Source organism: Chaetodon auriga, chromosome 23 (genome assembly GCF_051107435.1).
Source record: "Chaetodon auriga isolate fChaAug3 chromosome 23, fChaAug3.hap1, whole genome shotgun sequence".
Lineage (NCBI taxonomy): Eukaryota > Metazoa > Chordata > Actinopteri > Chaetodontiformes > Chaetodontidae > Chaetodon > Chaetodon auriga.
In genome coordinates, this window is record NC_135096.1 from 12,571,285 (window position 1) to 12,598,117 (window position 26,833).

The window sequence follows — 26,833 nt, forward strand, 5'->3', positions numbered from 1 at the left end:
CAGCGATTGTGAGGAGAGCTTTCCTTCCCGCCGTCGTCCAGGTCTAATATTGGCTGGAAAAGTCAGCCAGACGCTGGCTGCAGCAGCTTGTTAGAAGCCCTGCAAAGCAAAAAGCTGTGGCGGTGTTGAGGTCAGCTTCTCACCCTTCCGCCTTTCCTCGTCCGTGCGCCCCCTCCTCTTCTTTTTCCACCCCCCGACCTCCCTCACCTCCTGCCCCCGTTGCTCCCTAGTCTCCCTCCTCCTCTGTTTATCTCTCTGCTTGTTACCCTCTCAGTCCATCCTCTCTCCCTGTCCCTCCCTCTCCCTCAATCTCGCTCAGTAACAGGTGAGCTCCCAGAACTAATTACAGGAGGCTATCCCAGGGTGCAGCGGGGGGCGGCTCATTTGCAGGCAGAGGGAGCGCGAGAAGGCTGTCTAATAACATTTTCTACCGCCTGATTAAAAACAGCCCATAAATCACTTGTTCACATGGGTCTATGCGCACGCACGCACATGCATACACACGCGCAGTCTTGAATAGAGCCATCAAACACATGCTTTTAATACACACTAAAATATTGTACAACCAATTTGGAGGCCTAGAGGACGCACATGCTTCTGCTCACACGCTCACGTTCACATAGAGCCACAGCAAATTAGGCTGTTTTCACATATTGTTGGAGGTATAGCCATCGATTTCATGTCAGTTACATGTGTGCAAATAACGCCTGCGCTTCCTTTTCCAGCTCAACTTGTAGCGAGGAAATAAAAACGCGAAGAGGACGAAAATGACCTCCGGGAGGAACACGAACAACAGGAATCAAAGATGTCAAGTTGAGGCGTGAACTCCGAGGTGATTTCAGTCATGAGAACTCATTAATACGCTTCACTCTCGCACGCTTCCTGATTTTCCTCTGCGGCCTCATTTATTGTTTACATCATCCTTACATGACTGAACGAGGAAGTGAATGGACGTGTGGGTGACAGACGCATGCGTGAGCAACATCTGCGCACGATACTGAAGTTAATGTCCAGTTGTGCGGCCAATCAATGTCAGAAAACAGCAAAAAGTGCAATTTCCTGAAGCGAAAGGTGACAACTACAAATTGCTTGTTTTTGTCTGACCAGCAGCCCAAAACCCGAAGAAATTGAGCCTATTTTTATTGGAGACAAAGAGAATACTCACAGCTGAGACGCTGCAGCGAGTCCATGTTCTGCATTTTGGGCTGAAAAATGACTTCAATGATTATCAATTACTAAAGCAGTTGGCTATTAATTCTCTGTCCGTCAATGAATTGATTAATCGGCTCATTTTTTCCCCGCTCCAGCCACGTTATTAACTCTTAAAAGGTGGGCGGTTTATGAGATCATTTCACTTTCTGACAGCAGACTTTTACTCCTGACAGTGAGCAGAAGGTTTTAAAGCTGTATTTCCTCTTTTCTTTTTTTTTTTGCATCGTGCACAGGAGCAACACATTTGTTTGATCTCAGTGGAGCAATTAATGTTAATATAGCTTGAATTTGCTGACAGAAAAAACACCACAAGGCACTTTTATGGAGAGGCTGTATGTGAGGCTGGAGATTGCAACCACCTGAATAACCCTCGCCTCACCTTCCTCTACGGTGGCTGATACAAAGAGCTCAGTCTAAAGTGATGAAAACACGTTTTCAGGCGATTACACACTCATGAAAATATACCTATATCCCAGTTGGGCCAACAGATCCCCCTAAACCTACAAAATGGTCTTTTAATGGAATAAATAAAAAGTGAGAAATCTATTTTTGGTGTTTCTGGTCAAACTTAGTTCAACTTTGGTAGTACCACCTTCTCAAACTACAGGATTTACTGCCTTTAATTGATCCACATCACAACACATTTCAGTTCTCGATGGTTTGCCAGACAAAACGAGCAATAATTCAACAAATAATCAATTCACTGACAACAGATTAATCCTTAATGCGTGCTCATTATAGCTCCACCATCGTCCTGGTGTTCAAACACACCCACAGAGCCGGGCTGGCACTAAACGGAAAGTCATCATATTAAACGTTATCTGGGCTTGTAATACCAAACAGCACACCCAGTGTGCACATATGCACACTGTCACAAACCCTGAGCCTTCTAACTGGCCCCCATTGAGCTTCATATGGAGAAGCGCCGTCTCTTCTGGCAGCTCCCGGCACAATAACCCAGTCAGTAGATTAGCAGTGATAACATCACTGGTCCTGCACAGCAAACAATGGCCACTCTCTCAGTCTCACACACTGATGCAGGGGCCATTTCGCGCGACTCTCACTTGTGTGAAATGGGCAAATATGTGTTTGTTTACACACAAACAGGCAGCGTTGAGTCGATTCCTGTGGTCAAAGCACATGAATTGTTGTTGGTTGATGGCAGAAAACGGGTTTCTCACAGGAATTAGCCGACACTTCTGCAGTCCCGTCATACGCTCACTTTCGATTTGATGGATTTCCTTATGCACTAAACAGAGCAAAGCAGGCCTTAATTTGAGCATCGGGTGGTGAAAGTTCGATATCGTGGCAGGCAGAATGCTTCTTCAACAGCAGCAGGTGAAAAAGCCTTACAAGACAGGTGTCAAAAAGGAGGCGAGGGTGAAATTTACAGCAAATTCAAGCTCCCACAGAGGTGGGAGCAGCTGATTTCTCCAGCTGCTCTGATGTCAAGTGGCTTTTGTGAAGGTTCGTGCCAAACCGCGGCACCACCCATTTCACACAAACATACGCAAAACACACGCTGTTAGATAATTGGCACGCTGAATCGCACGGCGACTGCTTTGCAGCATGCAGGATTACTGTGAGATTGCGAAATAATCTAATTGATTCTTAGTTTGCGCTGCAGAGATGAGCAAGAGGACGAGCGCTGATTACAGTCTGGCCTGTTTTCAGGTATTTACATTTCACAAAGAGCCCAGTGGTGAGTGTTGCACTGCTGACCTCGCTTGGCACTGATTTTCATTGCATATCCCCCGCAGCTTTCTGCAACTTCTCCCCCCAAAAAAAGCTGCAGGAGTTCTGCAGCTCTGTCGTGGCCGGGAAGACGCCGCAGATGGCTGAGCATGTTGAGCGCGAGGCACACTGAGTGCATCTCCCTCCCTCTGTGCAGCTGATGGACTATCGGGCCTTCTCATGATCACTTACTGAAGTAGGAATCCCGCCAAGAGATTATGATTGGACTATAATCACCGGCTAGCTGGGAGGTCCTGATTTTGATTCAGTGCTTGAACTTTTCTCCTCCACTTATCTGATTTTCTTGTCATGGCGGAGACACGCGTCGCATGGTTGAACATTAAATTAAAACTTTTGCAATTATCTCAAGATTTCAAGCCGGGCGCTGGGCGTAATGTGAGACATGGAGGGGACTCCAAGAAATCTTGAAAGTGTCTGTGTGTGTGTGTGTGTGTGTGTGTGTGTGTGTGTGTGTGTGTGTGTATGTGTGTGTGTGTGTGTGTGTGTGTGTGTGTGTGTGTGTGTGTGTGCCTGTGTGTACGTTGCTTTGCATATTATTTTGCTGAAGCAGGCAAATACGGGCACTGCATCTTCACTCGGCGCTCGGAGCCTTGAGCTAGAAGGGGGCAAAACCCAAAACAGCCAGAATCAAAGAGTAAGCAAAATCCTGAAATAAATACGCTCACAAACAAACACACACAGCCGCAATCCATCCCCCTTATAACTCATTTTCCACTTTAGCAGCTCTTTGCAAGAGCCGCGTTTGATTTACACACATACGGTGTCAGACTTCACAGCAGGATGACCTATGAGCTTTGCATCAGCTCGCATCCTCTGCACACAAACACACAAGAGTCACGTCGCCCGAATCTATAACAAGAAAAAGACTCCCATTAAACAACCTTGGAGTGACACAACATCAGTCTGGGCCATGCGTCACAGCCAGCGAGCTGCACGCGCTTCATCACAGCGAACGCCGCTACCTCTGCACATAACAAATGGGTTTGCTTGGGCGCCGCAGTGCACCCTCGGATACTGTAGCGACTTTGTCTTTCTGCTTCCTGTTTTCGCAGGTTATACAAGTGAGCGGTTATGTAAGAGCTGTGCTAAAAGCGGGTAAGGCCACACACCCACCTACAGGAGAAAACGATAAGGGGAGCAGTCATACTCAAGGGAGCAGTGTTTGGGGAATAAATCCCTGAGTTTGGAACAAGTGTCCTGTGTTAAAGAACAAAGTAATGGCCTCCACATTTCACATTTCTACACCTCGTATCTGCCTGTAGGTGACACATAATGAAAGGTATGTCAATCACCCATTAGCGGACGCTATAAAAATGCAAACCAAGTCCTGCATTCCTGTTTCACAGCACCGACTCAATTCTGACTTGAGCAATAACAGCAGTTTTGAAAAGACGATTCTTTTGCTTTTCACGGGATTTCTTGACAACACCTCGGGTGGAAGGAGCAGAAAGCAGTGATCAGTATTCATAAAGCTAACAGATCCTCGTTCTTGGAAGGAGGAGGAACAAAGTGAAAGAGAAGGAGAGAAGCAAAATTGTTTGCTACACTCTGAGACAATAGATCAATGGGGCCAGCCTGCAGTCTGGTGGAAACTGTTATACCGTACTGTATCTCTGGCAAACAACACAGCTCAAACTTCAAAGTGGTAACACTGAGATGCCCCCTTTTCTTTTCATATCACATAACCAGAAATAAATGCTATAAATGCATATTTTCTAAAACCCAATGTGATGATTTTAAGAGGAGCCTTGAGAAATAAATAATCCCATGACCTTCACCACGAAGGACTTTGCATGTTGCCTGTTCAGATTTCGAAGTGGTGAAATAAAGTTAAAAAGTGCTTTTAGCAATGTTTCTTTCAATTCAGGGACTGTTTTGGTTTGGAGGTGTGCTGTTCTATTCCCACAGATAATTGCTCAGATGCAGACGCTGAGATTTTTCACAGGTCGATTGGACTAAAAGCAGATTTCTTTTTGCAAAACATCAACAGTAAATACCGGCTTTTGGTCTCAGGCCCCCTTTCTGTGCTGATTTTCTACTGTTCTCCATCGCTCCAGGATCACACTGGGAAGAACTCATCGCAGAAGAGGCAACCTCTCCACTGAGAGGAGAGCAGAAGGTAAGAGCAATTGTGTTTTTTAACGAGAGGGAATGTGCTTTTTTCCCCTTTTCACAGTCACCGTAACACTATAACTTTACTACTGAATGCATATTCATTGGGGCATTCTGGGAAATGTTACATATGTATATATTTTGATGGGTTGATGGAATAAATGTTTTATGCTAGCAGCTCTGTGAAGCTGGGTATCATGGGAATCATGGGAGGTGCTTTGACGCTAATATCAGCATGCTAACATCTCACAAAGACAGTGCTAACATGCTGATGGAAGAACAGTCGGTACATCATGTAAACACCATGCTAGCAAAAAAAAAAAAAAAAAAAAAACAGCACTCAAACATCCACCGTCGCCACACTGGACAGGAAAAGGTCATGGTTTGAGTTAAAAACATTACTGTTGTGTATGTGACGTAACTGAACCTTAAAATAGGTCAACACTAACTTTTGGTTTCACACGGTACGAGAACAGCAGATTTTCCCGCCCTTTGTACACCACGCCACCTTACTTCCTTCTTAGCTACCAACATAATTACAACAGCCACTAGAAGTTGCCAGCTAACATTAAAGTGAAATATGGTATGTAATAAAAGACTTGCAAAGTTGACCTGTGCAGTCCTTTTTTCTAATGAGGACAGGCTCTATTTACAACGTTCACAACCTTAGTTTCGTGTATTAGCATGCTAACATTTGCTAATTAGCATTAAATGCTAAGTGGATCGCCAGCTCAGGCTCATGGAAATGTCATTATGTTTGCAGGTATTTGTCATAAAACAAAGTATTGGGCAAATTCAAAGTTTGATCTGCTGGTGACGCTAGCTGAAAAGTCAGGGAGTTACCAAAGTTTTTATAATTTGTCCTGATGGTTGCATGAATGTCCTTAATCAAACTGCATGGCATGGTGGTGCCAAATGAAAATTAGCAACCACCCAAAGTCAGTAGACTTCAACCTCTACTTGTTAAAATATTCCAGTCTGGAGTTAAGTGGTGGACCAGCCAACTATCAGACCAACACTGCCATCCATGGAGCCACAGCACTAGTGTAGCTAAAAGCCACAAACACATTATATTTACATTTCATTAATAAATGAAGACTGCTACTAGCAATAATGCTCATTTGAACCTTGTGTATTTGAGCTTCTGGATCTGGATTAGATTCTCATCATGATCACAACACTTTAAAATGGCTTCTGAAGACCCTGAAAAATGTCAGGCATTAAAGAAAAATGCTCTATTTTAAATATTTCCTAAAGCCACTATTGTGCAAATTGTTACAGCGAGACAAAAAGATGATTGGGTTATTCTCTCTAAATATATAGTTGCGTACGATGTTGTGCCACAAGCAAATACTCAACGCCAAATTTTATTAAGTAGACTTTGTGAGAAAATATGAATCAGTACTGTATGTTTTGTGTCCAGTGAGTTGAGTGATTAGTCATTGTGTTAATCCTCCCTCTGAGGCATGCTGTTGTGAGAGAGTTGGTTGCTGTGTCTAATCTCAGGCATTGCAAAGATAATGATAAGAGTGAAGCAGGCCTCGGGGGCACACCACTCTCCACATTTGTCACTAAAAATTTCACGCTGTTGTCAAATGAGTTTTGCAGAAATGTTAAGACGTGCTTAAAATTTGTAGGCCAACAAATCAGGGCAGCCGGATGAAATTTAAATATTTTCCCAAGTTCTTCATTTTTAATCATTATCACTTATGGCTTTCTCTGGATTCTTTTGTGGAACTTTTAATGTAACTCATATCGCAGAAGTATTTTAGGGACGCTCATGTTTTGATGAGCTCGGAAACCAAAGGGGGCACCAGGGTATGAATGAGACATTCTGAAGGGGGGAAAAAGGGAGACAATGAGTTGTGGTGATTGAACCAGGATGAGCATGGGGCAAAGCCTTGCCCAGGAGTTTCATGGAGGGAGGTGCATAGGTGGGGGAGCAGTGGGCAGAGTGTTACAATCACAAAGGCTATTTGGGGACTCTAGGGGAAGTGGAGGGGGACCTCAGTGAACTCCTCATTTCTGTGGGGCTTTATGTAGCGTGACGGTTCCAAATGAAACTCCCCGATCATGTGGGAGCGCTCTATTAATTTGTGGCTCAGGCTGCCTCCTTGGGGAGAGAGCTGCCACAGCCAGTACTGCATCTCCTTTGCAGCTTCCAGCAAAGCTTCTTGTTGCTTATTGACTGAGGAGCCGCACTGCAATGTTTCTCCACGTCCACGGCTGTGGCTTTCGCCTCAAGTGCCGGGACGATCTATCATTTCTTTGGTCGCCTACTCCAGACTCTCCAGGATGGATGAAAAGCAGCGTGAAATAAAAGTAATCTCAGTTCTTGGAGCAATATACAGGCTTCAGCTAACTGGAATGCACTCTGTTCCTACAACATAGCATGCTGTGAGAAATCTAATCTGGTTCTGTTACAAAGTCCATGCTGAAGAATAGCCACAATAACAAGCGAACAAGATAGCGGTGGAGTTCTACGAGAAGCAACCAGCTATGAAGGATTACCAACATCAGACGAACACAAAAAGTATCTTCCAAATTGTGAATTAGTTCAACACAAACAAAACCAGCTGAACAATCGATAGCCATGAGAAAATCGATGCCATATAGATGCCATATTGTGCAAGCTCAATTCCCAAAAAAATTAGGACGCTGTGTGTTAACTTGCTAATCCTTTCTGACATAAAATCAATTGAAAACAGTACAAAAGCAATATACTGAATGTTTGACCTCATCAGCTTCATTGATTTTTGTGAATAAATGCTTATTCTCAACTTGATGCAGCAACACGTTTTAAACAAGTTGGGACAGGAGCAACAAAAGACTGGGAAAGATGTGGAATGCTCCAAAAACACCTGTTTGGAACAGTCCACAGGTAAACAGGTTCATTGGTAACAGGTGATAGTATCATGATTGGGTCTGAAGGGGGCATCCTTGCAAGGCTCAGTCATTCACAATTGAGGATGGAGTGAGGTTCACCACTTTGTGAACACGATTGTAGAAAGGATATTACTACATGGGCTCAGGAACACTTTGTGAAACTGTTGCCAGTAAACACAGTTCGTTTGCAAATGATTGCATTCTGCTTCTTATCAATGTTTTACCTTGTGTCCCAGCACTTCTGTTCTCGGGATTGCATTTTAACGGTCTTTATTTTCCTCATGTTTTGGCCGCTATGGAGCTCATTACAATCAGGCTCTATCATTGAGACCCTGCTGGCTAGAAAGGCATACGTGAATGCACGAGATCACAAGGCTCTCTTAAGACTCATGCCCTGAAGCACATACATTCACATCAAAGGATAGCCAACGCTGGCACTCTTCCCACAAATCCTCCTCATTGACTTCTTCCAGCATCACTCTTGATCTTGCTCTACCTTTAAATGCGCACAAGCGACACGAATGAGGTCAAATTAGCGAGGAACAACAGCAATGTGTGGGAATTCAGCATTTTGAGATTCATGCAGGCAGCGTGCAGATCACTACGATCAGGTTTTCTCTGCACATACAGCGACTGAGCAGGAAAAGAAAAACAAGGTTTAGAAGGTAGGACAGTGAAGTCTATCCAAAAATATCCTCAGCCGGGTGTCTCATGTGATTTCAAAGGCGAAGAAGGACTGGGACTGACACGTGAGAAAACTTGCTTCACCTGGAGTGCCAGCACATCCGTAAACATGCGATCTAAGTAAAGATAAGACGGGTTCTTTAATTACGGAGAAATCCTTTGTGTATTCCCATGGAGGCACATGTCCTTGGGAACTCTACGGATAGTGGGCGGGAAGACAGCAATCCCAGAGTGCCCTCACTGGGAGGAGGCCAGCTAGGAATGATGGGAAGTTATGCAGGCATAGAGAGTAATTAAAAACACGCCTACAATTTGCCTGGTGCACCTTCTGAGTGTTTGTGAAATGATCATTATGACTTTGAGAGATAATAACATGCTTGACAGAACAGCCCTGAAACAGCTATAGCTGAAAATTCCTGACCGCTGGTGTGCAGAAGAGAGGCAAGTTAAATAAAATCCATTGGTGTTAATAACTACTATATTGAGCAGCAGAACAACAAACATCATTAGCTTCCCCAGCAAATACCATTAAGCATGGGTGCTGCTTGAAATGCTTCCCACATAGGGGAGAACAGGATATCTTCCCCCTACAGACGCTGGTGATGAGACTCGTGTGGGAGGACCGCGAAACTGAGCGAGCACATGAAAAGAGGAAGAAATGAAAGGGACAAGAAAGTGGAAGAGAGGAGTCAAACAAGAAGAGATGGAAACAAAAATAAGATGGCCCACATTGCATTAGGAGATTCCGTTTGAAGATTGTCTGGCATGGAGAGGCAATCAGGAGAGCAGAGACTGTTTGGCCTCACTGCGAGCTATTCTGCTGCACTGCGAGTACATCTCAAGTGTCCCTCCTCCTCCTCCTCCTCCCGCTCTGTCTTTCTCTCTCATCTATTCCTCATCAAGTACTGACTCCCATAAACAAGGATATTGGCCACCGGGCAAGAAATCTGAGAAGACTGATCTCTTCTCAAGATGGTCTCTGCATCATTTCCAAGCAGAACCAATCCCACAAGGACACTGGACAACCTCATCTTGATGCTGGGAAGTACCAGCGGAAAGGGGGTTATACGAGGGTATGGCCTCAATATTGAAGTTACGAGGCCATTGTGAGGTGTGATTGGCAGCTGGGTTGATCTCCTTGGGCGGGTCAGCAACGGGACCGCACACTATTCACTTGAGAGTCCATCAATCACAATTTGGCTTAATTAACTAGCAGGAATGACAAGCCAAGGGCCCACTCTCTGGATGGATGGATGGATGGATGAACGGATATAAGGAAATATGATAGATACAGTACTGCACAACACAGCAGAAGATAATCTAATACCGTAGGCTCAAAGGAAAACTCAGATTGCAATGCCAGCAGAGAAAAGAGGAGACAGCAGCCAACAGAGAGACTGGTTCACAACATTCAGTTAACTGCTACAGTAGAGTTTTCAGTTTCATTTTCCCCTGTCACTTGATTTTAGAGCTGATTTTATCTATTGATTGATATTATGTTATTATCTCAGCTTTAAACAAGTTTGTTCTGGCAGCCTTGGGGTATAAGATGCAGTCTGAGTGCATCCAGAGACCTCTGCCACCCCCACCACCCTCTTAACTCGTTTCCTGTCACCTCCATTTTTTCCACTATCAAAAATAAAGTCAAAAGTGCTTGACAGCAAAATGGATCACATTTCCCTCGAAGGCTCCTTTTTTAGAAGGCAACATGCAAACGATGTCCCTCAATTGCTTGAAAAAAAATGTTGAATATTCAAATACAAAACCATGACAACTCCATCTGCTGAAAAGGATCCTATCGCTGAAAGTTGGCCGCTGTGGATGAGAGGCCTCAAAGTGCAAAGTCAGAAAAGGGAAATCTGTTCGTCTACAACTCTTAGACAAACTCCATTTGCTCAGGAAGATTGTGTACGACAATTAAAAGCTCCAGAGCAGCTACTAAATGGATCTTGTGTTGCGATCGTTTCGTCAATTTTTTCGGAAATGTTAGGGCTGCAATCTAATATCCAAGTTTCAGTACCACAACCATGATTTTCTGAGAAATTACAGGTATTTCTTCAAAACCTTTTTTTTTTGATTAAAACTCAAATGTTCAATATTGTATTGAATAAAAAAGTCTGAAACATTTTGATGTCTAACAGCAATTATCTGAAGAAAACAGAAGTAAACACGACACAAAACTCGCCAGACGTTCAATGCCAGCTCTTGCCACTTGACCGCTTTTCAAACCCGGTGCTACGAACATATTCCAGTCGGAATGAAATAAGTAGCGAGGTTCAATACCCTGCCCTTCAACCTTCCAAGGCTTTTTCCTCACACAGCGTCGCTTTTTCCAGCTTATAAGCTTTTAACTCAAGCACACACACATTAAGGACTGCTTAATAAAGGCCACTCCCCGGCTTGTCTCAACACTGTGATAAGTGTGTCCAAAAGCCTGCACCGCTCTCTCATTAGTGTCTGCCAGCCAGCACGGCTACAATTAGCATTAGTCCCATTCTCAATCACTGTGATGGACCATATAGACACTCGGCAGCCTCTGTGGGCAGGCACTAACGAATGCTCACTTGATGTTAGGCGCGCATCCAGCAGGAGGGAAGTTAAAAAATATTGCTTTTTGGCTGTCAATAGATAGCTGCTCTTCATTATGCTTCTATCTGTGGCTCAACGTTAGCACATTCAACTGTCTGTTCGTCTGTCATGCAGCCACCCCTTGCTGTCATCCGTCTATGTCCATCTTACTGCCTTCTGAGTCCAAATTTCATCTGTCAGTGTGCTGGCACCCCCTTCACTACACTTCACCTGCTGCAGCGCTTCCATCAGTCCGCTTCCACGAAAAAGTCCTTTCAATGATGACTCATAAAGAGCTTTTATTATTTCTGCGTGTGCATCTGCTGTGCAGCCTCTTACAGTACCAATGTCTGCATCGATTCACTGCCCATCCCCATTTATCCGCCCAATTTCAGCTAATTTCTTGTCTCCTTTTTGCTTCTGCCTCACTCTTAAAAAGCCATACTCAGGTTTTTGCACATTTTAGTCCATTTACAACAAATTGCACATACATTACTGTCAATGTTTTCATAGGCAAACTCCAAGCAAATGTTCACATGTGACAGTGGGGTATAGGAAGACTAATTAAATCTCTCCAGCACAGCCTGCTTTGGAAAATGACTGACAGCAAGGGTCTATGTGGAACGTGATAAACAAAGCCTGTGTTGTCATTAACACCTCAGATGTATTTGCTCAGCAGGTGCACCTGGACGAGGCCTTTCCATACACACATGCCCTCACTGACAATTGAGAAGACGAAAGATTTGCGGTTGAAGAGTAATGTGTCATGTACAACGTCAGGCACAAAGACTCGGCAGAGGGGAGTGAAGATGTCTTGACTTCAGGGTGTGACTTCTTTCTTTAAACTTGGCAAATTCAGACAAGACCTTGGTGCTCTTGGTTGTTCGGCATACAAGAACATGCCATAGCAAAAGACGTCTACAGTTTCATACGTTGCAATGTGTCTGTGGCAGAGTCATAACGTGTAAGATTGGTATGCACTGTCTTTGAAAACTTAGTAAAAATTTAGAAAGGATTGGAAAGAAACATCTCAAAATTTTAGGGCCAATTTTACCTGAGTACATTCTCACAAAAGTCCACAAATGAGAATATTTTATCAGGATGATAGAGCAAGCAAATGAAAGAGCTCTAAGAGTTCTTGCAAAAGCTACATTCACATGAGAACAGAACAGAACATGTATAATTTATACATTAAAAACACAGAATATACACGTCCTCACATATAGACGTCAAACTGACAAGGCAAACTCAATAAAGTGGAAAAATCACACACACCACCTTTGACTTGTTTGCACCTTTTCACACCCCCACTGCTCACACACCAACATCAACCATCAAAAGCACACCTGAAAATAGCCACATCATCAACTCAGGCTGACGCCACCGAGCAGGCGAGCAGACGTTGTCTTTATGGCACAGAAAACCTCTTCTGCCATTGTGATTTTGCATATGATTTGCGCCACCGTGAGCCTTCGGTGGAGTTATTAATACGACCTATGTGGGTCACTCAAAATGCACAAGCCCAAACTGGAGTGGTTCTGAAGCTGCTCTGCCATTTCTCTGATCCCTCTGTTCTTCATTTAATCATGCCTTCCGGTGCCCAAACCCAAAAGTAAACCCCAGACCAACAGTGCAGCGTCCCGTGAGAGGATGTGCTTTGCAGGAGCAGACTGTGAAGTGTGCAACTGTGTGTGTGTGTGTGTGTGTGTGTGTGCGCGCGCGCGTGCCATGCAGAGGCTACAGAAATAAACCGAGCAACAGGAGAGGGAGAGGAAGACCATGCAACCACTCTCCTCCATCCATCTGTCAGTCAGCCAGCCAGAGTGCCCACTGATTCTGTTGTCACCCTGGCATCCTGGCTCTGCCTATTAGCCTGCTAGTTAGACTGGCATTTAGACTGGCAGGACACACATAAGCAGGAGCCAAAGGGTCTCCTGCTTGGCTAGCACCAAGCTGATGTAAAACAGTAGACAAACCCACAGGAGCGCACAGCAACATGCAGCAGCTGCCTCCTCCAATCACGTCACTCTGGCCTAATTTGATTCCATCTCGACAGGATTCAATTACATTTTATTAATTTTGGCACAGTGTAACTCCGCCGAGTTTGATTCGATCTCTGGCAATGCAATTTAACTGGATGCAATCAGATTCACTTGAATTGAATGAATTTTTAAACATTATCTCTTCCTCCCTTCCTGCCTCTGTATAAATCTCCTCACTGCTCACTCTATCCTTCCCAATTTTGCCTTTCTGGGATCCAGAACATAGAACATAATGAGCGACGCCAAACTCTTCCTACAAGAGGACCCCTACTGCTTAGTGTATCTACATTTTCTTGGCTTCTGGAAGGGAGAGACTCCCCGAGGAGAACATTAGTCACTTCCACAATAATAATGGGTAATTTGAGTGAAAATAGACTGAGGCTGGCAGAGGGCATTATTGAACATGTTTTCGCTTCAAGCATTGCAAATGACCAAAGGTTTTTCAAAACCAAGACCTCAGTCTCACCTACTGGAGCTTGTTTCTGGAATGTAATTGCTCTTCTCGGCACCTGTGCGATTACCTACGTGACTTAAAAGCCAAAAATGTGTCATTACCAGACAATACATCTACAAATAAGTATGAATGTGTATTTGCCACACAGTTCTCTTAATCTGATGCTAATCCTGTTCACTGAGCTGAGAGCTGGTGACTGTACAGCTTGTACACAGAGGCTTCCAGGATACCCGTGAGCAAGGCAGTGCATTAAAGCTGACCTCAAAACTACCCAATGAAGTAGTTACGTGTGTGGACAGATTACTAGACAAAAGGCGTAGTCACTGTCATCGTTTTGTATCTCTTTGTAATCGTTTTCTGTCATTTTGTGCTGCTCTTCATCGATCTCTTAGTGGTCATTTCAAGTCCTTTTGTGGTCAGAACAGTCACTTCAAACAGAGGCTCTGGACCAGGGGCCCTTTGATCCCTGAGGCCCCTCGCCAGTCCCCAGTTGGCCAGTCCAGTAATCCATCGACGGTTATGTTTAAATGAGAACGTTTAAGAGAAATATGCATGAATTTCTAAAACCGCTGGAAAAAAGCATTTGGGCAAAGTTCTAGTCTTTCAGTTTCCTCGGACTCTTTAATACTTAAATAGTTCTCCGGTCTTTGACTCAGCAAACAGACTGGAGCATATGCTGGTAAGAGTTAGAAATATGTGGCAATTTTCGAATGTCACAACAACGCTCATTTCCACGCCGGCCTCATTTCTGCCATTTCATCCTCTGCGAGCTGACAACAGCCCTGCAGCACAGATGCTTGGCAGTGCCTTTCTCATGTGTCCAGGTGTTTTGAATGTAACACACTCACCCCTTGTCTCATGTGCAGAGTGCAAATTCAATGCCGTGGTCTGAGCTCCGCGGATCGAGCGCTAAAGGGCACACATGAGAAATCAAAAGCTTGCAGGCAAATAAATAGCATATCCATAACACTGAGATTGCCCTTTGTACAATTCAGAGGCCTGCTGACTCCAGTCATTCCTTAAATTGATTTCTCATACGCGGCTGCCTCGAGGGGGCGATTCCATTTTCATATATACACTGGCTCTCTATATGTATGCTGTCTGTCCTGGTCTATTAATCAAATAATGCAATCAATTTCACCTTGCAGGACCAAGACACGGGACATTTCTTTCATGAACACCTTTGCATGCCTTTAATAGGAGTTTGTGACTGCTGTTGCATGGTGGTAAGAACTGTGCGCGGCACTGTTGCAGCATCAAGCTATCAGCATGGCTGGAGCGACAGGAACGCTTTTGTAGCGGGAGCTTCTTGCAAGAGTAGCAGTGCAAATTCAAAAAAAAAAAAAATCTGAACCACCCTCATAAATATTTACCCGATGATTCATTTGTGTACTTTGACGCTGAGTACAGGATGCATGTGTGGGGAAGTGTGTGTGTGTGCGCCCCTGCATCAACAATCACTCATGTGAGTATACACATAAACCAGAAGTAAAGGATGTAAGCAAACCTCAAACACGCGTGTAAGCCGCTGCTCAGGGTGCACTGAGAGACACTTAAGCACAGGGGCATAAATCTTTTAAACCCTGAGCCACTGACATTCCCCCCCCAGAGATACAGCAAAATATCTTAATTACGCCACTTAACATCACATCGGCGAGTCCCGGGCGAGCCCAAGCAAGCATATAATTCATTGTACTAAGCATCGGTAAAAGCCAAATACATAAACCTTCAAGGATGCATACTGAAGTGGGGGCAGACGGCGAGCTGGGACTTCAAAAGCAAATGTTTTCCTTCAGGAGCCAGAGGGGGTAGAACAGAGGAGATCTGCAGAGTTAGTGTGGCAGGAGCCAGGGCACCTGGCTGACTCCAGCTGTCGTCATAAAGTGGGGAATTGGTCTTTCTGGTTCTGGTCGTCTCACTGATGGTTTAGTGCCTGCTCCGAGGCCCCGACGTTGATAAAAAGACGCTCAGAACTCAGCATCCCGCTCAGGCTCCAGCACATGCCCTTCAAGTCAAGACTAGCCTTATTATTCACATTACAGCGAGTTCTCTGCATTGTTAATAGGTCAATTTGTGCGGACTTTGCTATGATGAAAAGCATGATAAGAATGGAAATTGGTTGGTGGGGTGATGTAACATCACTGCAACAAAGGGAAAGAAACAAAGCAATGAATATTCCAGTTAAGGCCGCTGAACAGGATCGCCTATGTCTCTTTGTTTTAGCTCAGTGGGTTCCCATGTAATAACAAATGAAAACACAATTCACTGCAGCTCCTCATCTTCATGCATTTTCATTGAAACAGATCCATGAACTACCAACAAAACTCCTTTCAAAATGCTGAGGTGGCCTGAGGCATCCTACTCATGTACGCTTGAAATCTTCATTTTGAGGGTCTGTGGCTGTTTTCATTGCCACGAACCGCCAAAACAAACACACATTACATCACGTGGGCTCCATCTGACGCCGCCGTGTCCCACAAATATCCACATGACAAGGCAGCTCCTGGTTTATAGCCTTAAATTCGACACAAATCTCCTCGGGACAAGTGCTAGAATTATGCATTAGCAGTGTCACAGGGACCTGTTATTAAAATTCACAGTCATTTTTACACCTCCTCGAACTGGGGTGACGTTCAGCACACTGAAGTGGAGTAAAAATACATCTATGAGTCTCCGTTCCTTCTTCTGGATCCTTTGAAACCTCCTCAAGGAGCCCTCCTAAACCCCCGCTTTGAGACCCGCTCCCCTGAAGGACTCCAGCACAGCAGTGTGAATGAATGAGATGCAACATGCTTTAACGACCACCGGCTTATGGCTCCACTCTTGGCACCACTTTGCAGCGCTCTACCCCCACCTGCCGTTGTGCGGCAGGAACCCAGTGTGGCCGCACTGCAAAAAAAAAAGCCCATCTAACAACTCTCTTTCTGGTTTTTTAGTGATGAGACCTGTTTGTTTTTAACAAGTGGAGAAATCTCGCCGAGGGGGTGAGATAACCCGTCTTATCCTCGATGCAAATTAACTTGTTGCGAGATTTTTTGGAGCACAGAAGCCCGCCTTAAATGCATGTAAATTGGTGCTGAGAGAGATAAAATAATCTCACCCTCCCAGCAAATCTTTTTCGCTTTAAGAATTGGATTACTAGTAAATGTGGAGCTACAGGAGTTGGGTATTTTTCGCAGTGCTCGGCCCGCGGTGACACCGCGATGCGCCTCGCTGATCAGGTTCAGAGACACGCAGAAGGGGCCAAAGGCGGCCGTGCACACGCTCTATGCCAGGGCTTCTGAGCAGCGGTCACACAGGTAACATGTTTATTTACCTCTGCGCGTGCAACCCACGCACATGGGCGCGCGCGCCGGAGGGGGGGCAATCATCGGCCCTGCACACCAGGTGCGCCACGCACACGGAGAGACACCCACTGAATGGCGAGGTGTCACTCAGACACAAATGCGGCTCATATTTCCAAACTTTCCGGGGCATTTCGGAGTGTGTGGCCGCACCGCGGGCCCGAGATCATCACGCACAGCCTGCGTGAGGCTGCAGGGAGATGTGTACCACCGTGCAATCTCCGATCTACAGCATGTTTCTACAGTGTACAGCAAGACAGAGTGGACTGGAGAGGAAACAAGAAAGGCGGTGGTCCAGTTGGAAATTCACGTCTCCATGATGCCAGTTTGAAGTTGATCGATTTGGGCGATTAAAACAGCTGTTTGCAAATCACATCCACACACCAGAACGAGGCATCTCCTTAAAGATTAAAAAACTAAAGAACAAGAAGCCATGTCATATGATGAACAGCTTTTTTTTTTATGCTCACAGAGTACAGAGTGTGTATCTCAACAGCTCACCCACCCTAAAAACAGGGACCCCATCATAATCCCTCTTTTCAGTAAGAAAGCATTCTGGCCCCTGCAAGACGTGCCTCAACTACAAAATAACGTCCAGTTAAACAATCCACCCCTCTCTGTCTCTCTCCCTCTCTCTCCCTCAGCTCCCTGTGCCTGCTGCAGATCACGATGGCAAAATCCACTCAACTTGTCCACAAAGTCACCAAGCTCGAGGCTTCCACGCACTCACGCGCGCATCCCTACCTTGGCTGCCGCAGACGAGCACCCCGAGGAGATGGACGAGTTTGAGCATCATTTTCGGGCAGGTTTCGCGCCGCCGGACGCTGCTTTCAGCTGCTGTACAAAAACGACAAGGGCGACACACACGCTCGGCTCCGTTCATCCGCCGTCTTGGGCTCCGCTGGCGACTGATCTGCCTCAGTTCCTTCCTTCCCTTCCTTCCTATGCGCGCGCTCCCGCTCGCCGCTCGTTCACCGCGCCTGCTCTGCGCTGAGGACCCCCCCGCCAGCATCACTTCTCCTGCAGCCTCACTGCTGGAAGCTCTTGATGAGAAGCAGACAAGAGGGAAGAGGAATCACACCGAGCATATTTAGGCTTTGCACGACTTTATTGGGTTATTGAGAACATGTTGTAAAGTTGGAGGGGGAATATCTTTAGAAAATGGTTTTATTTATTAGAAATATGTAGCTGGCAAACAGCAGGAGTGTTTGTAGCAATTCTGGTGGCCCCCTCGCATCCACCCTTTTGGAATAGCGGTGGAAATGTGCAAGAACTTCTTTTACTTTTAACTTTGTTCCATGCCAGATTCACCAAACTCAATGTCATAAACTTGTCATAAATCACTGACTTCAGCCTGATGAATACCACCTGTTCATCAGGAGGCATGCATTTGTGAGATCTGCTCAATGGCACGCCAAAAACTGCCCTCGTGGCTACTTGTTTAGCTCCATGGGTGGACCAAGCTAATGAGCTTGCTAATGGTCAGTTAGCACGAGGCTCAAGGTCAGCGCCAAGATGCAGCATCCTTTCCGAAGTCTGACAGAGTTAAGCGCCGTCATTTAGACAGTACATATAATCTACAGTCGCTGCATGGCTGTAGACAGGTTCATGTTATCATATTTTTTCAAATTCTGACCTTTAAGTACAGCACCTGTCAGCACAATCAGAAGCCCAAGAGCACCATTCGTCCAAGCTTTGTCAAAGACCAACACAAACGCAACCTTTTATTTAACTGCATTTCTTCTTAATTCAGGCCGTGTGATTTGTTGTAGCTGTACTAATCAATAATTTTACATTAACATTTGATCACATGACTCATAATGACATGTAATTACCACTTGATGGAGCTCTACGCAACTGCACATAGCATTCTAGCCTCCGAAGTGAACACGAATCTTATCGACTAAATTTCTATTTCATGAACTATAATACTCTGACATTCATGCCCGAGTTCATATGCGTGTCTTGTTTTATGCAGATAAAGAACAATAAGTATCTCTTCATTTGTTGGTCACAAGGTCAACAGAAAGGAAAAAGACACTTGCTCTGATATATCCCAGAGTACTGACATCTGGCTCATCAACACAGTATCAAGGAACAAAGTTCGCCGCTCTTTACATACAGCATACTTGTATTTGTAAAGGTGCCATTATCGCCTTGCATGGAGTCAGAAATCTCAGCTTTGCAAGTGCCCTTGTTGGAAGCAAATGAGGTGATGAAGAATTCAAACTGACAAAAGACTGATCCACCTCGCCGAGGAAACAGAAATGAAACTGGATACTCAAATCTATGGGGTTCTCAGATGGGAGTATAATGGTGAGTTATGCTGATGTGTGCTGGGAGTGGATCTTTCTACAATGGAGTGGATCCATTACGTTGAGAGAACCCAATGGAATGGCTCTTTTTGAGCCAGCAAACTCATCCCTCCAAAATTTAGTCAAAATCATCAATTGACGTCTGAGCTAACATCATATCTGATTGCTGGATGGGCTTCGATTCGCAGTGCTCTCTCTCCGAGTTTCATTTCATGGCGACAGCAACTCATTTCTTCAGCCCACGACTTGACCCATATTGCCAATGCTCCTAACAGACACATGTCAAAAAAGGGCTCCATGGCTGCAATTCCCCTCGGTCGCCAGACTGATGCAATGGAGGCCACAGTGGTAGATAAGGAACACTCACAACCTGCATAACAGCCATCTAGAGGTGAGGTGTTGGCTCACAGGATTTTGCCATGGTGCAATTTGTGTCAAACTAAGTGGAAACTTGTAAAATGGTGTGAAAATCACTTCCCAGTCAGGCCTGGCTGCAAAGCAGATTTGGATTTTTTTTAACTTGTTATGGTCAACACAACAGCGCCGCAATCGTAGATGGAATGTAGCTGAAGAGGAAAGCGGGTAAATTCACCTCTAAACGATGCAGCTGCTAACTGCCCATTGTCACTTATTCAGAATTAAATTCAGGCTTTTTTTTTTTATACAGCTGCATCTCTGAGACATTTAATATTCTTCCTGTTTCTGCCCTGCTGAAAGGTGTGATCATTATATAAGAAAATGAATCACAGAGGTTCCTTCAGAGAAGTACTTGCTTGAATTCCCTTTGCCGATGGGATGAGAGCAAATTTACGGTTTTAATTGATTTAACAGTGGGACTCCTTGAGTCATCGAAATAGCAAAGTTCAAGTTTTTCTCTCCTCAACCTGCCCTTTAACAAGACAGCGAAGGTGCAGAACACCTCGTAGAGCAGGAGCATCCAATGCCTGTGTGAAATACTCTCGTCATCAACTATTCTGCATTTATACAACCAGATTGTTTAAAGAGAAAAGAACACTCGCTTGCAGCAAGCAGGTCCTGCGTGCAAATGCGGGGCTTGGCCTTTTGTGCAGACTTTTATCCGAGTTCATGGAAGTTTCCTTTGGGTGTTTTGGTCCTCCACAGTCCAAAGATGCGCAACACAAAGAAAACAAACAGCTGCACTCTCTAATACTCTTTAAGAAACACTTAAATCGCAGCATTAATCAGAAAAATCGACTGCGTTGATGCCGTCAAGTGGACATACATCAGCAAAAAAAAACGATCATTTTCACGCTTTAAAAAGGCCCATTTTTCACTTGCTTTCAATGCATAATAGCATAATCACTGCTGTCAGGGTGTGACCAACTGTATTTAAAGTCCACGGCTCATTTCACAGCCTACATGTCACTGGCATGGACCCGCCACTTCACTGTTGCAAAGGATTGCATAATACAGCTTCCTTTGTACTGAGAGGGGGAAAAAAAAGACTAAGTGTTTTGCACCAGTGGAAGAACTTGTGGTCTGTCTTGAAGTCAGTCTGTCAGCGATCGCTCCGTCATCACCGCTGTCACCCGAGCGAGCCTGTTGCCTTAGCAACCAAGTTAAATGGCCGTATTGAAGAGCACTGGAGTAATATGCACAGATAATTCATTGTTGAGGTCTTTGTGGAGCTTCAACAAGTAAACACGCCACTCCCCCTGAAGAGCGATGAAGACGCATTATTACTTCAAGTTGATTAGAAAACTCTGGTGGCGCCGCTCTTACATTACATAGCCCTGAAGTTTGACCTGCTGTTTGAACGCCTACACTAGTACCAGAGCCGCAGTCCCTCAGAGTGCGAGAACACTGTGCGACGCTTGATGTCAGCAGCATGATCCATAGTCTTCCCTCTGTTTTACTGCGCGGGGGGGACAAATAGCCTTCCTCACGTTGGCTCTGGAACAAATGTGCATTGCCCTGCTTGCTCACAAGTCTTGTCAACAGTGTCGTATCGCGACGCTTAATGTGACCTCTGCAGAAAATAACAGCAACTTCCACAAATTATGAGTTAGAGTCCATTAGTATCTCCCACAGCCAGATGCAGAGGTGGAGAGGAAGCACACTGACTCAGGCACTGTGCTTTAAGTACAGTTTGGTGGAATTTGAACAAGTTGCTGAATAGATAAGAATAGTCATATATATATATATATATATATGTGTGTGTGTGTGTGTGTGTGTGTGTGTGTGTGTGTGTGTGTGTATAGTTGAAAAGAATAGGACAGTCTTAAAGGGGCCACCCTGCATTATGAGCTGATTTCAAGAGGTGGTAGAAAGTAATACATGCATTCAGTAAAGTACTGTACTTAAAGGTCTAGTGTGCAGGATTTGGGGGGGGTCTATTGATAGAAAATGGCAGAATATACTACTCTGGAATAGTGTGTATGTTCTCACGGTCGCTGTCTATAGAGCTGCTGCATGGGGAGGGTGAGGCGACAGTATTCAGTTGGTTGGAATCTGCAACCCACCACTAGATGCCACTAAATCCTCCACACTGCTCCTTTTTAGTGCAATTTTAAGTTACTTGTACTTGAGAATTTCCAGTTTTCTGCTTTCTGCTCCAACACTCTTGCTGTATCTGGATTGTGTAGGATTTCAGTGCCACGCCAAAGCATGCAATATCCGAGATCCACTGAAGGATCGGGTGTCACATGCAGGCAGAGTATTCCTGCCTCTTAAATACAGGATGTGAGTACTTCTTCTACTACACATTAAAGACAGCACGCACAGCATAGGAGTGTATCTACATTTGTTGTGATCTTGAAGACAATTTGACAGTTACAAACATATTAGTGGCTCAGTTGTATGCTTAATGACTGAATCAGACAACAAACCCGAGCATGTTTTCACAATTTGCATCAGCAGGTCCGTCGCGAACGAGAGCGCAGATCGGCCTTAATGTTTAATCTGGTTTCTAATTATTCCGTTGTGAGGTTTTAAATAATGAAATAAAAGCGTGAGGAAAAATGTGACAGGTCTTCTCCCAATTAGACTGTTTTCTTGGGCGAGAAAACGGTGTTTACATAAGAATCAACGTCAAAATAAAAATTTCATATAGTGCCGCCCCCTTCTGGGACCTGACACACATGTAGAGAGTTGACCTGTTGTACGCCAGAGGGACGAGGAAACCCACCACGCTTTCTTTGTCTCTCATCCTTCAAAACATATTAACAGCTTTTTCATCTCTTCAGATCTCCCCAAAGGGAAAAAAAACATGTTTTTATATACTTCTGTGAAAGGGAGCGGGAGTACGTTGCATGTCAAAACATCAGCTCCCCCGATAATATGCCACACTGCATTATGACGTCGCATGAAAGTAAGATACACACTTCCATGAAACAAATAGAGTTATGCACATCATTGCCTAAAGTGCTTTTTTCTCTCAAGTGTAAAGAAAACTCTGTGTGTTTGGTGAAATTGAGGCGGAGAAAAACAAGTACAAAAAAAAAAAGAAAGAAATAATAAAAAATGCCTGCCTCAGCAACTTCTCAAACACAAAACACGCTTTATATTCAACACAAGAAAAGGGGGATTATTATGATTAATGTGGTGCATAGATGTTTTTAAGCAAATGACAGAGAGCAGAGCAACTGGAACAGTGTTGATTCAGAAAAATTACACATGCTTAAAGTTGTGTGTATTCGGTAAATGCTCCAAAGTGATGCAGACTTAGATAAATTGAACGCGTGTCAGGCTAGAAGGGGCGTCCAGATGGCGGACCCCTTCAGAGCAGGCCCAGACTGTCAACCTCAGCAAGTCGTTTTAAGGAGCCTGAAACGAAACATTAACAAAGAGCGGAAAGTGTCTGAATTTGCAAATGTGGCTGCCGGATGGATGTTTGCGTGTTCTGTCGCAGCGATGCCCTTTGAGAATATTGTTCTACGACCTTCTCTGTAATGGCTCGAATTAGAGACTTCACAACACTTTATGGTAAGAGCGCATGAACTATCATGACGTCAGGCATAAAAAAGAATTTATTCAAGTTAATGCAAGAACTTGCAGTGTCTCATGCACGACTTATGGAAGTTAAGTAATAAAACAACAAGGTATTTCTATCGTCTCCTTTGGGGTAAATGTGCAGTTACAGACAAAAAAAAAAAACAGTCACAGCAGTGCACGCGTATTCTGATAAATAAAATATGATTCAACGCTTACTTTTATGATGATGATCATTATTATTTTTGAAAAGCAGTTCCAGGTGTGCAAAGTAAAGTGAAGTTTCTAAATGCACTAAATATCCTACTTTTGGGGACTCTTCTCAGGCACCCTCACTGTGCTATTGTGAATAAAGCCAAATAAAAATGCTAAATTAATCCATTACTGCTCCATATTTTTAATTTAATCAGACCAACAATCATGAAATGCTGTTAATTCTTGCACAAGAATTCCATGAAGGAATTTGCTTTGCCAAACGCACAAAAAAGATCATTGCTGCCTGTATTATGTTTATAGTGTTGATGACCCACGTTACGACTATGTACATTTGTGGTGTGTGCACATAACGTTCAGGTGACAGGCTTGAAACGTAACATGACAACGGCATTGCCGCATGATTGCATCGCTAAAGAAGCAGGAAAACGTACCGGGGTGGGTTTCTGGTTTCACAGTCGCTCACAGACAAGAAGCCTGCATCAAATATGCAAATGAGGCAAAAAGCCATATTGATGGAATCTCAGGAGATCAAGACAGCAAACTGAGTCCAAATAGCTTTTTCACTAAATCAACTTTGGAGTGTTTTTATGTTGATGAGAGAGCCAGAAGGGATGACACAGAGAAAGTAAAACTGGGTTTCTTAAGTGCAAGTGTGTGTGTGTTTGGGGTGGGGGGGGTTGTAATGGCTTGTTTAACACTTTACTGGCTCATCTTTAATGTGAGTCAGTCCTATCTTTGGCCTAGAGGGGAGACCAGCCGCTCCGTCCAGGCTGTGATTGAAAAACCCCAGGACAGCCTCCTGAGTCAGCACACAATGTGGACAGCTGATAGAGGAACCCCTTGGTAATACAAATCACGGATGGCACACACACATTGTCTCCCTGTCTCTGTGAAGCACACCTGCTCTATCTTTCTGCTGGGCTACGCTACAAATCTCCAAAGTGCCGGCTACATATCTCTTGGCGTCGACTTGGTTTCCTCAACGTTTCTATCCTCGGTGGTATCCCGCACACATAAATCAACAACAAATCCCTTGGCTAATTGTATCTGGACCGTCTGTGACGGCTGTATGCTACAAACACATGCTGGTGGTGGCTTTCTCTTGCTATTGGACTACTGCAGATTTGTTCCATTTGTAGAAGAGTTTTTGGTTAAAGTTTCCGATTGCTCTCTTTAAAATCATGTTCAAGTCAAAGGAGCAGTTGTGCGACTGAAAACTGGAAAAAATGAGGGAGGGTGGAAGACTTGATTCACACTTAGGCCTCCAAAGCTTACACTTGTTATTTTGTCGCACCTTTGTCATCATATGTTGGAAATGAACTAACAAATCACACTTTTGCCCGAGTGTATAGCGAAAACACAATTAACAACTTGAGGAAAAAGAGGTATTGTTGTGACTTTGAGTTGCCACAAAACACCTAATAGACACTTAAGCAGGGCAAGCAGTGCAGGTCTCTTAATAGACTTAAATTTTAGCAGAATCATTTTGCGTGAGAAGTCACACCAAAAGCTAACACAGCAATTAGCTCCCTAGCTAGACAAGCAATTGGAGCATTAACTGCACATAAGCTGGGGCAACTCCGTAATATCAGGTGGAGGAGGGAAGAGATGGTGAACGGCAAAGAGAAAGAAAAAGAATCCAACTGTGAGAGACTGAATTGCAATGCCAATCAAAGGTGTTTGGACAAGCTAAGCGCGATAAGCAACTCAGATCCGCATGACTTGGCATCACAAGGGTGGATTAAAGACCCTGATGCTAACTCCACTCACACATTCGGACACTGTAAACTATCCCGTTCTTGGACTGTGTTCATACACACTGCTCGAGTCAAAAAAGTTTCCCAGAAGCTCATGAAAACTGCATGCGAGATCTCCTAATTCACAAGCTGGTACACCACCCACATCCGAAGTGCAGGTTTGTAGCCTTATAGTAGAACTACTACTTTGAGCTGCCACAGCCTTTTTGTCATGGTACTTTTCTGTAATACTGTGAGGTATTTGTCTTAGAAATAACACTGAATCTGTTTTACAGGTCATCTGAGCGACCTGATGAAGCTCAGGTGTTCCTGAACCCATCAGAGGAGGAAGTTATGGCTTTGAATTCAAGTGATGACAAGAGTGTCCTCTCAGCATCAGGAAAGTCTTGGTGTCCACAGGAAGAGCGACCTGAGAGCACCACGACCAGCCGACACTACCAGAAACCCTTTCACGGTAAAACTCTCCAGCCCTGAAAGCATTTACATTACACACTGCCCTACAAGCACATGCTTCACCAGAGTTGGAGCGCTGTTGCTCATCGTATGGACAGCTGAGGTTTTGGCTGGCATCAGGCTTTTCCTCCAGTTTATTTTAGAGATCACTGTGATCACTATATATAGTGAAACGATCCTGTTCAACCTCCGTCTACCTCTGCCTCCATTACATTTGATTTAGCTTCTCAGTTGTGCACGGTTCAGCATCAAAGTGAAATGACTCAGTCCTCCTCAGAATAGTCCACTGAATAACCAGCTGCTGCACTTACTTGTGTTCAATTTCCTCAAAAGACAACAGCATAAGAGTGAAGTGATGACAACAAGGGAAATGTCACACTGAACTGGGTCAAAGCTGGGTCAGGTAGTTGTCCTCTGCAGGAGAAAATTGATCTTTGGGAGTCAGCACTTTCATTTCAAAAAGTCTACTGAGACCAGGCTGGTAGATATATTACTGTACCAGGACAGCTACAAACAGAGAGATGCACACCGGCCAATGCTAATGCCTTGTCAAGAAGGAAGATGATGCTAGATTTAGAAGGCCTTACAGGCCCCATAATAGAAGGCCTCATAGGCCCCATGAAGAGCAAAGACCAGACAGAAGCTCTATTAGGCTGCAGAAAGAAGACAAGGGCAGCCCACAGAAAAGTGCTCCACAGGAATAAGAAGCAGAGCCCCAGCAGGCTCATTCCACCCCCGGATGAAAGACTCAGACCTGGATGTCTCCATCACCTGAACTGCCATCAACACAGGAAGAAACATCCAGAGAAGGACAAACACCAAGAAACAACCGTAAGAGGGGATGGAGGCCAATCAGAAACTGGTATAATAATGTTCATAGAATCAGTAAAGAATCATTAGACTGAGATTTACTGTACATGTAATCATCTTTATTGAATCAGCACGTTGAATCATCTGGAGACGGGAGGCCGAGTGGACCCACATGAAGGAGAAACTGGGAAGTACCTTGATCAAAATCAAAGGTTTGACTTAAAGATCGGCAGAAACATTTGGCATGATAATACCATGGTTAGCCATGAATGCT

The 26,833-nt window shown here is 44.5% G+C and overlaps 1 protein-coding gene across 2 annotated transcripts in view; it reads right to left on the reverse strand.

Moving 5' to 3' along the window:
• The window catches only part of ncam2a (neural cell adhesion molecule 2a), a 262,069-nt gene extending 244,040 nt beyond the window's left edge, over nucleotides 1–18,029 (reverse strand). Inside the window, exon 1 of one of the 2 annotated variants that reach the window (XM_076723635.1) lies at nucleotides 17,802–18,020. In XM_076723635.1, coding sequence (XP_076579750.1) covers nucleotides 17,802–17,940 — 139 coding nt within the window. In that variant the 5' untranslated portion in view covers nucleotides 17,941–18,020. Of the gene's footprint in view, nucleotides 1–17,801 lie in introns of both variants that reach the window. The other variant, XM_076723636.1, reaches the window with a different exon arrangement.
• Between the last annotated feature and the right edge of the window lie 8,804 nt (nucleotides 18,030–26,833).